The sequence below is a fragment of the Crocuta crocuta genome, unplaced genomic scaffold, assembly GCF_008692635.1.
Source record: "Crocuta crocuta isolate KB4526 unplaced genomic scaffold, BGI_CrCroc_1.0 scaffold1063, whole genome shotgun sequence".
NCBI lineage: Eukaryota > Metazoa > Chordata > Mammalia > Carnivora > Hyaenidae > Crocuta > Crocuta crocuta.
The window spans coordinates 199,758-211,385 of record NW_027526922.1 but is presented as its reverse complement, the minus strand read 5'-3'; the positions used below and the strand labels follow the sequence as shown (position 1 = coordinate 211,385).

At 48.0% G+C, this 11,628-nt stretch overlaps 1 protein-coding gene across 1 annotated transcript in view; it reads left to right on the top strand.

Annotated features, from left to right (window-relative positions):
• LOC144226618 (scavenger receptor cysteine-rich domain-containing protein DMBT1-like) overlaps nucleotides 1–11,204 on the top strand; it is a gene marked incomplete at its 5' end in the record, with an annotated part of 18,874 nt that extends 7,670 nt beyond the window's left edge. The window contains 7 exon segments of the mRNA XM_077758415.1: nucleotides 318–347; nucleotides 555–705; nucleotides 1,923–2,131; nucleotides 2,940–3,124; nucleotides 7,534–7,922; nucleotides 10,608–10,855; nucleotides 10,858–11,204. Coding sequence (XP_077614541.1) covers nucleotides 318–347; nucleotides 555–705; nucleotides 1,923–2,131; nucleotides 2,940–3,124; nucleotides 7,534–7,922; nucleotides 10,608–10,855; nucleotides 10,858–10,934 — 1,289 coding nt within the window.
• Nucleotides 11,205–11,628: the final 424 nt, after the last annotated feature.

Genomic DNA, 11,628 nt, shown 5'->3' with positions numbered 1-11,628 from the left:
TCCCCCCCCCCCCCCCCCCCAACACTGGAAAATTACCTGCCCTCTTTCCTCTGCTCAGTCTGGATCAAGAGCCAATGCTCTGGGCTCCCACCATGTCCTGGGCTTACCCTGATCACAGCCCCATCCTGCTATGCTGGGATTTGCTCTTTCCCGTCCCCCCCCTCCCCCCCGCCAAGCTGTGAGCTCCCTCAGGGCAAGTATCCAGCATTTGGCTGTGAACCCAGAGTTGGCACATTTCTGCACAGAGCCAGCGAGCACTCAACAACCGTGTTCGCGATGCCAGGAAACTGATTGTTATCTTTTCTCTTTGTCAACAGCTCCAGTTCACAGCGTCACCTACCCAAACAGTAAGTTCTGGGCTCTCTGAGAAATCCTCTTCTCCTTACCCTCAGTGACCAGGTGGGGCGGCAGGGTTTGGGGGGAGCCTCCCTGGACAGTCTGGGTCTAGGCCACCTCCTGTTGGGTTTCTGTCTAAGGAGTTGATTAAAAATCTCCCCCAGGTAACTGTGCTGTGGGCTCTGGGGGTCCTCAACGTTTCTGTTTCATCCCCACAGCAAATTATTCCTGTGGAGGCTTCCTGTCCCAATCATCAGGGCACTTTTCCAGCCCGTTCTATCCTGGGAACTATCCAAACAACGCCAGATGCCTGTGGGACATTGAGGTCCAAAACAACTACCGTGTGACTGTTGTCTTCAGAGATGTCCAGTAAGTGTGCAGGGTGCCTTGTGGATATTTCAGGACAGAACAAATGGCACCTAGCCCTTCGGGAATGATGTGCCCACTTGACATTTTATCTTATGGGTTCAATTTGCTTACCCAGCACAGAGGCAGCTGTGGAGGGACAGCCAGGACAAGAGCCCTGGCTTAAAGTCCCAGGTCTGTCACTAATTTGCTATGTGACCACAGGAAGTCGCTTAATCTTCCTGAACCTGAGTCAAAGCAAAGGAATAAAATACCTGCTTTCCTTTCCTCTCTGGCTGCTGGGAAAGTCATATGAGAGAAAGAAAATACTTGGAAAATATTATCCAATGGGAGGGATGATTGTTGGAGCAATAGTAACACAGAGAATCCTATCAACCACCCCAGTTTTTTTTTTTTTAACACTTTTCTCTCCACTCCCTCCTTTTTTGGGATGAGTTCTGGGGGTCAAGCAGAAGTGGAGAAGTCACTACTGCAGAGATTAGTTTATCTGTTCCTCACTCAGTGAAGAGTGGGAATCACTGTTTTAAGTAGAGGAGACAACATCAAAGCCACATTAATACATGATTGGTCCAAGGAGGGGGTGACCATGCAGAAGTATTCTAGAGTCAGGAAGGAGGGTACCATAATTTCTTCTGTAACAGCCATTGCTGAGCAGAATGGTTTTCTCTCTGGCTTTTTGGTTGTGGTGGCCTTGAGAATCTCTGACTTGGAAGCTCATTTGGAGTTTTGCAAAAAATATTATTTTAATTTCCTCGTCATTATAATTCATTTTTGATTTCAGACACTGTACTTAAAGCCCATGCAATCCTCTGGAGGAAGCTTGATCACCTAAACTTCAGAGATGTTTGACTTGCCCAATATTTATGTTCAGTTATTTATTTCTGTCACTAGGAATTCATGAATATTTATATTATTCTGTGGGAAACCAGGGTCTGTTTGATTGAAGAAACAGTCTAAAGCAGGCTCTGATCCCTTCCTTTCATGATACAAAGAAATGGGTGTCAGGAGAGGGGCTGTGGATTCATATATGTGACCCCAAAAGGCAAGACTAAGATCCATGGAGGTCACCGGAAGGTCAATGTCATTGTATTATTTTCAGCTATTATTTTCAGCAAGTCACCATTTCTGGCACAAGGTGCAGCCCCGTCACTGAAGTCTGACCACCTACATTAACTCCTGGTCGAAATTGAAGCCAAAACTCTTGTGTTCTGTCCCTGCAGGCTTGAAAGTGGCTGTAACTACGACTATATTGAAGTATTCGATGGCCCCTACCACAGCTCCCCTCTGATTGCCCGTGTTTGTGATGGGGCCAGGGGCTCCTTCACTTCCTCTTCAAACTTCATGTCCATTCGCTTCGTCAGTGATGGCAGCATCACGAGGAAGGGCTTCCAGGTCGACTACTATTCCAGTCCTTCCAATGACAGCACCAGTAAGTCCCCTTGTGAGGGCTCATTGTCAAGAGCACCTCTGAGGCCCTTCTGCTGCTCAACCCTTCTGTGGTTGTGAAATAAGAAATTAGAGCAGCTTTGTCAGGTCACTGAGGCTTATCTGGTGCTGGGAGTTTCCAAGAGCAGTGGTCTTGGGACTCTGGCTGCCCAGAAATGAGGTCAAGGGCCAGAATTGGCTGATGGGCAGTATGGTGGCCTTACTATGGTCATCAGAGACTAAATGGAAGATGCAAGGTCATACTTTCAGCACATGGTGAGATATCTGTGCCAAGGACACAGGTGACCTTGTGGCCACTGTGACTATGTTCTGAGACAGCACATTTGGCTGTTATCTAAAGATGGACTGAACCAGTCACTCAGCTACTTCCACCAAATGGCCATGACTTGAACGGTTAAATGGATTGATTTACAGATTGGCTTAGGGATTGGGCAAGGTGATATCCAAGCTCTCTTTTGCAGTTGGGATTTCTAGCATTGACCTGTTCCGTATCCCAGCCATTCAAATGGAGCATTATGGATAAATGGCAGGTTGGCAAAAACATTTTACTCATTTCATGTCCTGCCTCCATTTCTCCATCAGGGGAATCCCAAGTCCCTGTGCCCTTTAAAGGGGTCTTGCAAGAATGACACTGACCTGAGTCATGGGGCAGCTGGGGGGTTGAGATGAAGCCTATTCCGATGTGGACTGTCTTTAGCCACCATCTTGGTCTCTGCACCTTTCTATGGGAGGAGTGCCTGGCAGGCTTGCTGAGATTCTGACTGCCTCTGTTGTTTGCCCTTGGACACTAGAGCTGCTTTGTCTGCCAAACCACATGCAAGCCACCGTGAGCAGGAGCTACCTCCAGTCCCTGGGCTACTCTGCCAAAGACCTTGTCATTCCCAGCTGGAATGAAATCTACCAGTGTCAGCCCCAGATAACGGCCAGCCAGGTGACATTCACAATTCCCTACTCAGGCTGTGGCACCATCAAGCAGGTAAGCCTAAAGCTTTCTACTCTTTCTCCTGCTGAGTAATCTTTCTTAAAATGATGTATGCTATCTTTCTTGAATTCTTGATGCTATAACCAGTATAATCAGGGTGAAGATTGGTGCCATGATGTAGCTACAGCTACTTCCAAATGTAAGGATGAGGAAGGAGATTTCCTTCAGCACCCTGTTTTCCCCACCCTGTCGGGCATAGAAGGTACATGGCAGGTTGCTACTCACATCAACAATGACCATAGCATCTCCCAGGGGCAGCTCCAGGTTTCATTAGGCCTGAAGCTTATGGAGTTTGGAATTGGGGTTGGTGAGAGGGTTGGGTGCCTCACTAAACAGAAAAACACAAACTTTCATAAATCTCGTAAAAACATATGGCTGTGCCAACTCACTGTTAGGCCTTGGAAGAAACCATGCATGTGGGGAGCCCTTTATTAGCTTCACAGTAAATCAGCCTCCGCAGCTACCATGTGCTGAGCTGTCACCATCTAGGGTGGCCCACTGTCTTGGTTTGCCTGGGCCTTTGCAGATTTCAACATGGCCAAGTCCCATATCCCATAAAACTCCTCAATCCTGAGCAAACTGGATGGTTGCTTGTCCTACTGGGGACCAGACATTGGGATTGGCCCATGTCACACTCCCCAAATCCCCATCAAGTGGTTGTCTTATCATCAACCAACTTTAAAAATAAGGAGGTTGGGCTTCAAGGAGTCAAGCGAGTTGCCCAATACCACTTGGCCAAGAGATGGTAGGACAAATGCCAGACTCTGTGCATCTCAAAAGCCTCACACTGAGTGAAAGAAGCCAGCCGCACAGGCATACCTGATCTTTGATTCTGTGTCTATAAAATTCAGAAATGGAGAATAAGTGAAGGATGGAAAGCCATCATTGGAGGGGACTGCCTGTAAAAGGGCAGGAAGGAGCTGTTTTGGTTCATGGAAATGTTCTGTGTCTTGTGGTTGTGCTGATTGTTAAACCTCACAGAATGGCACACTTACAATGATTGCATTTAATTTTACACAAACTCATTTTAAATTATATATTCTAAGTTCTGAATGTTGGGCTGACACCTAAGCAATGATTTCAAGATTTTGTCTGTCAGGGAAGAGGCACAGTGCAAATGTTTTTATGTGGCTTCAGACTGCAGTAAACACACAACAGAAATGCTTGAATATATACAATGTGTGTGACACACACACATTCAGAGAGTGTCAACTTGTCATTCACAAGCATTTGCTGTGAGCCACTAGCAGGTTAGGCACCGAGAAGATGCTGCTCATTAACTGACAAGGTCATTCCTGATCCTTTGATACATAAGAAACAGTGGGAGAGGAAGAGGACGGTCATTTAGCCAAACAAATTGGCCTGTCAGCCATGAGTGGGCACCTAGACCCAAGGGTCTAAATGTAGCCATTTCCTTAGACCTTATAGACACTGGCTCCTTTTCCTCAGTTCTTACAGACACCAGCTCTCCTTCTGAGATGAACCGAGTGGGTCAGGGAGACCTACATGCAGAGAAAGGTGCATATCACTCATGCCACGTAAACATTCTAGTCAACCTGGCTTTTTATACTTTGCCCTATAATTTAATTGTGTTGGATTCTGGTTTTCCATGAGTTTAATCAGTGGGAGTCAGTGCACCAAAGGTGATTATCTTTCCTGGTTCCAAATGTGTAGCTTGGAGACTCTGACATCTGGGCCACCTCATCAATGTTCCTTCATCTCCATTAGGAGGCACCTAAGCAACAGGCCAGTGCTGAATCTTCCAAGTTGGCTGGTGGTGGGCAATGCGTGCTACATTCTCATTCCTCCATTTATTTCAATGCCTGCATTCCCTACTGGGCTGAGTGCCTCAGGGCAGAGCCAATGTTTTATTCATCTTTGCCACTCCCAGGGGTGCCCAACCCTTTATAATCAGATTATTAACCCCTAATCTGTATGCCAGCAACTGAACTAAATTCTAAATGACTTTTGAAATTCTCGGGGCAACTTTTATTCCCACATAACCATGAGGAAACAGAAGCTTACAGAAGTAAAGCCACTTGCCCGAGGCCACATGGTCATGAACTGCAGAGCCAGGATTCAAAGGTGGGATGGCACACGGTGTCTGACAAATGTGGGCTGTGTGTCTGAATAGGTGAGGTCTCCCCACCATAGGAGAGGGATGCCAGTCTGAAAGAGTCTGAGTCTTCATGGCAATAGCAGTTGACTTATCTGCAAGACTCCCCATTACATAGTGAGTTCCTTCCAAACTGAGCAGATATCTACTAATGACTTGTAATATAAGATCAGAACTGATTTTTATGATCAAGAAATAAACCTGCACTCCACAGTCATTGCTTGGAATGGATTCAGAATTTAGCTTGACCATAGAAGTCAGGGACAAATGTGAATTCTAAGAAAACTTTGGTTTCGGTGTAGGGAGTGAAATTGAAGACACCTCAGCTTGTCCCTGAAGGAATAATCGTGTGACATCTATATGGTTTCTTTTGACAAACACTTGCACTCAAATATAAATCCAATTCTTTATTTTAAAATTATTTTTAGAAAATATAGTGTATTTTCCATGCATGGATGGTGGGCATAAAATAGATGAGGTCTCTCGGCCCCACTGAAGGACGCCTTCCCCACACCTGAGTCCAGGGGGTTCTGGCACTCTCCTGCTGTCTGGGGCTGCAGAGACCTCCCAAGCCACCCAATGGAGAAAAGGAAAAGGAGGGGAAGGATGGATTCTAGGGGTGACAAAACACTTTAAATTACTTGTTAAAATTTTCTCTTTTCACATGTTTTTCTGGAAGGGACAAATTCAGTTGAGTTCTGCAATGCAGGCATGAAATGAAAGCCTTTCCAACACATTCTGTTTTGTTTTTTTTTTTTAATTTTGGGAGAGAGCATGCGCATGTGTGCACAAGTGAGGGAGGGGCAGAGAGAGAGAGGGAGAGACAGAATCCCAAGCAGGCTCCACACTGTCAGCACAGAACCTGATGCGGGGCTCAAACTCACGAACCTTGAGATCATGATCTGAGCCCAAGTCAGGAGTCAGATGCTCAACCAACTGAGCCACCAAGTGCCCCCCAACACACTCTGTTCTGAAGAACAATGATATTTAAGGCATACAAGTGCTGGCTGCAGCAGAGAACTTGCTTAAACTCCCAGATGGCCAGGATCTAGGTTTTGTTCTGGACAGGGTACATGACTAAATGTGACTATGTGGCACACCTCTTTTATTTTTTTTGAAGAGTAATTTAGCCTCACATTTTAGGACTTCTATTTAAGCCACCATAGTGTTATTTTTGTGCTTGTTCTTGCAAAATCACCTGTGGCTTGTGGGAATTCATACTTGGCTAGCAAAATGAGGTTTGCTTCTGACCATTGTAACACCAGGAGGGGAAGTGTTACCCCTGTCTCTGCCTGGCAATGACTGGCTTGTGCTCACCTCGCTTGGGGCCAGGTGATCATGACCGTGAAGCAGCCAGAGGACCTCATTTATCTGTGTCTTCTTGGCCATCTGGGCCCTATTCTTCATTCATGACAGTACTTTTGCTGTCCCCTGTCCCCTGTGCCTTTCATTCATTCCATGGTTTTTATTGATGCTGGTAGTATTGGTAACACCATGCAAGTGATGATACCTGATAACATCATTTTTTTTTCCTTGAGATGCTCACAGACCAGTGGGTGCAAGACTCTCATCCTTAGAAGGTCAGTCTTAGGCACATCAAACAGCATGAGAGACCAACATTCCTATGAATTTGCTGCTTGGTAAAAGGCACAGTAGGAAGCAGTCCTGGGGTATGGGAAATGGAAAAGCAGAGTGTGACAGGATAGTGTGGCACCATTGTTGCATCCCATTCAATTGTCTACCTGAGCCTCTGGGGGAGCCCCTACCCCAGAGATCACTTCCAGTTCTGGCAGCCTCAGAGCTGCAATAGCTACTAAGCCATCCAAACAGTACAGTGACATCTAATCCACCAGCCCTTCCCCCAAGTACATAGTCACCTCCCTTGGTTTCTCCCAGCCATGGTGAGAATAAAGCAAAGCCAGAATGAAAGGCCCTGAGCCATGGAGTTGTGCAGCATGGCAAGAGGTCATCCAGACATACCTATCTTCCCATAAGGAGCAGCTCCCAGGAAGCCCCAGGAAGCCCCAACACCTGGCCCACACGGTAGACCCCATCACATGGCAGAGGAAGGGAGTTGTGTGAAAGGAAGGAGTTCTGCTAGTTAAGCAGCTTGCCTGGCCCAGGTAATGGGAGCCATGGCAGTAGTGATGTGCCTTCTCTATGTGGTCCTGGGAGGGTTTTGAAGTCTGGCTGAGTCACTTCCCTCTCATTGTAACCCAAATCAGCAATGAGCTTCCCTTAGCAAGTGACACTTGCCTGACTTTGTTCTCCTGTCTTCCTCTCCCAGGTTGATAATGATACCATCACCTATTCCAACTTCCTCAAAGCAGCTGCTCCAAATGCCATCATCCAGAGGAAGAAGGACTTCCGCATTCATATCAGCTGCAGAATGCTCCAGAACACCTGGGTTGACACTATGTACATTGCTAATGACACCATCGAGGTCAAGGAAGTGCAGTACAGCAATTTTGATGTGAACATTTCCTTTTATACATCCTCTTCATTTTTATATCCTGTGACCAGCAGCCCATACTATGTGGACCTGAACCAGAACTTGTACCTTCAAGCTGAGATCCTCCATTCTGACACCTCCTTGGCCTTGTTTGTGGATACCTGTGTGGCATCTCCATATTCCAATGACTTTACATCTTTGACTTACGATCTTATCCGGAGTGGGTAAGGAATGTCTTCATGGAGTGAAGGTCAACCTTCACCTGACAATTCAAACATGAGTAGCCCGAAGTTTCAAGGAATGCAGATTTCGGTTCCAGTAATTCCAACCCAACTATTCAGGTTGTCATTCTTGACAGGGAGACAGATGTGTGGAGAAGTGAATGAGTCACCAGTAACCACCATGCAGGTTAGGCTGTAACTGGGTTTTGACCCAGATGACCAAACTCCATAAGAAGACATGTGTAGTGGGGAAAGCCTTGATTCTGCAGCAGATCGAGATTGAGATGGCAGCTCTGCCATGTACCAGCTGCATCGCCATGGACAGGCAATCGCATCTCTCCTGAACCACTCTCTTCACCCATCAGATGAGCATAGTGATGCCCACATCATAGGCTGTTGGGAGGATGAGATGGGAGGGGGGTAGATAGGCCCTGGGCAAAGAGCAGGCATAGCAGATGGTCCACAAGGAAGGTAGGTGAGTAGCAGGGGTCAGCAAGGAGCCTTTAACCTAACAGCTGAGAATGGTGGTTCTAACCAAGCTCAAGAAATGCAGAGGTGAGGCCATTGGTGCCCAGGCTGGGGTCACTGGTGCCCAGGTTGGGCTTCTCTACCACAGTCTTGCTTCCCTGGATGACAGGACTCTGATGAGGTGGAATTTGCCTCTTCTGAGCTCAGAGAGGACTCCTGGGGCACTGGCATGTGCAACTCCCATCCCTACTCTTTTGTCTTTGTCCATTGGTGTGTACACCATTTCTTGGCTATAATTATTTTTAAAAAATTTAATATTAATTTATTTTTGAGAGAGAGAGACAGAGCATGAGCAGGAGAGGGTCAGAGAGACAGGGAGTCACAGAATCTGAAGCAGGTTCCAGGTTCTGAGCTATTAGCGCAGAGTCCAACATGAGGCTCGAACCCACAAACCATGAGATCATGCCCTAAACCAAAGTTGGCTGCTCAACCGACTGAGGCACCCAGCCACCCCTTGGCTATAATTTGACCTTGGCACCTCAGTAACAATCACATAGAAGCACAATTTAGAAATTGTGCTGATGGGCTAAGGGGCTCTGTTATGAATCAGGGTTGGGAGGATAAATCTTATACCTTCCTGAGATACTAAAAACAGCATCTCTTTGCAGGCACAGTTTGAATATGTGTCAATTTGGTAAATAGGTGTCAAGGCCTAAGGTCTTGTTCCATTTATGCAGTTGGTTCAATTCACAGCAACCCCTTTGACAGCAAAGATGGGAGAGAAGCTTACCCAAATTCTCTTTCTACAAATAGTAACAAGGTGACATTTGAATTTACGTCAAATGATTGAGATTAACGCAAGTGAGTGATTTGGCTCTTCTCTGCTGAAAGATTCCTTTTGGCCAAATTCTGGCATAATATGTATATAAGATAACACAATGCCCCCAGGAAAGGGGGATGTGCATGTGGGGGTAGATGTGGGCCCAGCTGTACCTGGAGAACAGGGACTCATTGGCTACATCTGGCCATCAACCAGATCACCCACCCGGGTGCCCTTTAGAGTAATCTGGAGCTTCAAACACACCCATGCCCAGCCCCCACCTGCACATTCTCTTTATTTGGTCTGTGGTGGGGTTTGGGGATCTGCATTTGTAAAAATTTCCCCCAGTGGCTCTGAAGTGCAGCCTGGTTCTGGAGCTCTGGCCTACACAGACCGCCCTGACTTGTGTGGTTTTGTGGGAAATGCAGTTATTTCCCAGCAGCCCTTGAGTTACCCTGACCTCATTTATAACTGTCCTACTTCCTGCCGAGGCTCTGGGTACTTTCTCTTTCACCTTTGCTGCTAAAGTGACTCCTGTGGGGAAAAGAACATGATATATGAGAGAATGTGCTGAAAGTGGAGAAAGGAACTTCTGGATCACGTTCCCAGGCAGAGTCAGGCTGCCTTAGTGACAGCTCCCGTCCACCACAAAAATCTCCGCCTCAAACCCCACGGGCCACTTGCTTTGCTCTCCTCTTTGCTAGGTCACACCAAATCCTACAGTAGGAGATAGATACTCATGGGTTCAGCAAGCTCCTTCCTCAGCTGGAGGTGGAGCTGGGAGACACTCCTCATCTGTATCTTAGTACAGCTCTTTCAGGGGATTCGTAAGTCATGTTCCATCTAGCACAGTGGAGACAAGGCAACTGAGGGAAGAAGGAGGTGGTTAATATCGGAGTAGGGGGTGCTGAGCGTAGTCAGGCTGGTGTGGAAGGTACAGCCACCCGAGCCAGGTCAGGAGACACAGCCCCAGAGAGAGAGCAGCACCAGAGATACCAGAGAGTAGCCAGGTGTCACCTTTCCTGGCCCTGAGACCAGGAAAGGAAAGGAAATGCCATCTTCCTGCTGCTCGCCTTCTCTCTGGGCCCTGTGACCTCCCCGGGTCACCTGGATTGCCAGGGCCACTGAGCACATGGTCACTGGGCACCCATGGTGCAACCCAGGGCCTGCTTGTCCATGCAGAGACCCTGGGCTGATTTCCTGCTTTAAGATGCTGCTGACGAGCCAGAACTGGGATTTTCCTGGAGGCTTCGGGGCCATGTCTGAACCACACATTCTGAGGGAAGGAAGAAGCAGCAGAGAACGCGGGCCTAGAGGAGGCCGAGGGGTTGCATGCCTGGCCCAGGCGTGTCCTGAGGAAGGCAGCCTGGGGCTGACAAGCTGCTTTTCTCTTCTTCCAGGTGTGCCAAGGACAGAACCTACCAGTCTTACTCTCAGCCGTCGCCTCGCATTGTCCGCTTCAAATTCAGTTCCTTCTACTTCCTGAATCGCTTCCCCTCCGTGTACCTGAAGTGTAAAATGGTGGTGTGCAGGGCAGACGACTCCTTCTCCCGCTGCCGCAGAGGCTGCATCGTGAGGTCCAAGAGGGACGTAGGCTCCTACCAGGAGAAGGTGGACGTCGTCCTGGGACCCATTCAGCTGCAGGCCCCACACGCCGTGAAGAGGAGCCTGGGCTAGGTGGCCGCTCTCCCACCCCTCGACCTGTGGCCCACGGGGACCTGGCATGACTCTGTCAGTGTTGTGTTCCACCTCACATCGGGCCCCCACCATATGCCGGGCCCTGCCGCACGACACTGGGCGATGCAGAGTTTGCTAGACCTACTTCCCGCCTTCTTCCACGGGCTCCTGGCCTATGGGGACCGTGTGTAGTGCTTGGCCAAGAGAGTTCTGACCTGTGACACCGATACCTTTGTCCTCTGGGATCTGAACTCCCAGAACCTCATATTCCTCCTCTGTAACACAAAAATGTTAATACTTACCTATTAGGACCGTTAAGGAGGTGCAATAAAATGTCAGTTAAACTGCCTTGACCTCTTCCTGGTTCAAGTTCTTGGGTGTGATGAATGGTGGCTTTTGTTACTCTTGTCATTTTCACCAATATCAACAACATAACATTAATGATAATGTTATTACTTGTGACGGTAATAACAAGGGCCTATGTTCCCGGGCACAGTGGAATCGGGGTCTAGGCCAGGCCATGTGATGCAGGCAGGATCGGTCTATGACCACTGCTCACAAGGCTGACGTCTTCTCAGTGGTCGGCCATTTCACTCTCCTCTTCTAGAACAGGGATGGCATTTCCTGCTCCGCTGTTGTGTTGTGGGTGTGGATAAGGAGATGTCAGCAGACATGCCTGGGCTTTCTGGTCCAGGCTCACAGGTCAACAGCTGTGGCAGCACTGGTGACAGGGTTAGGTGTGGG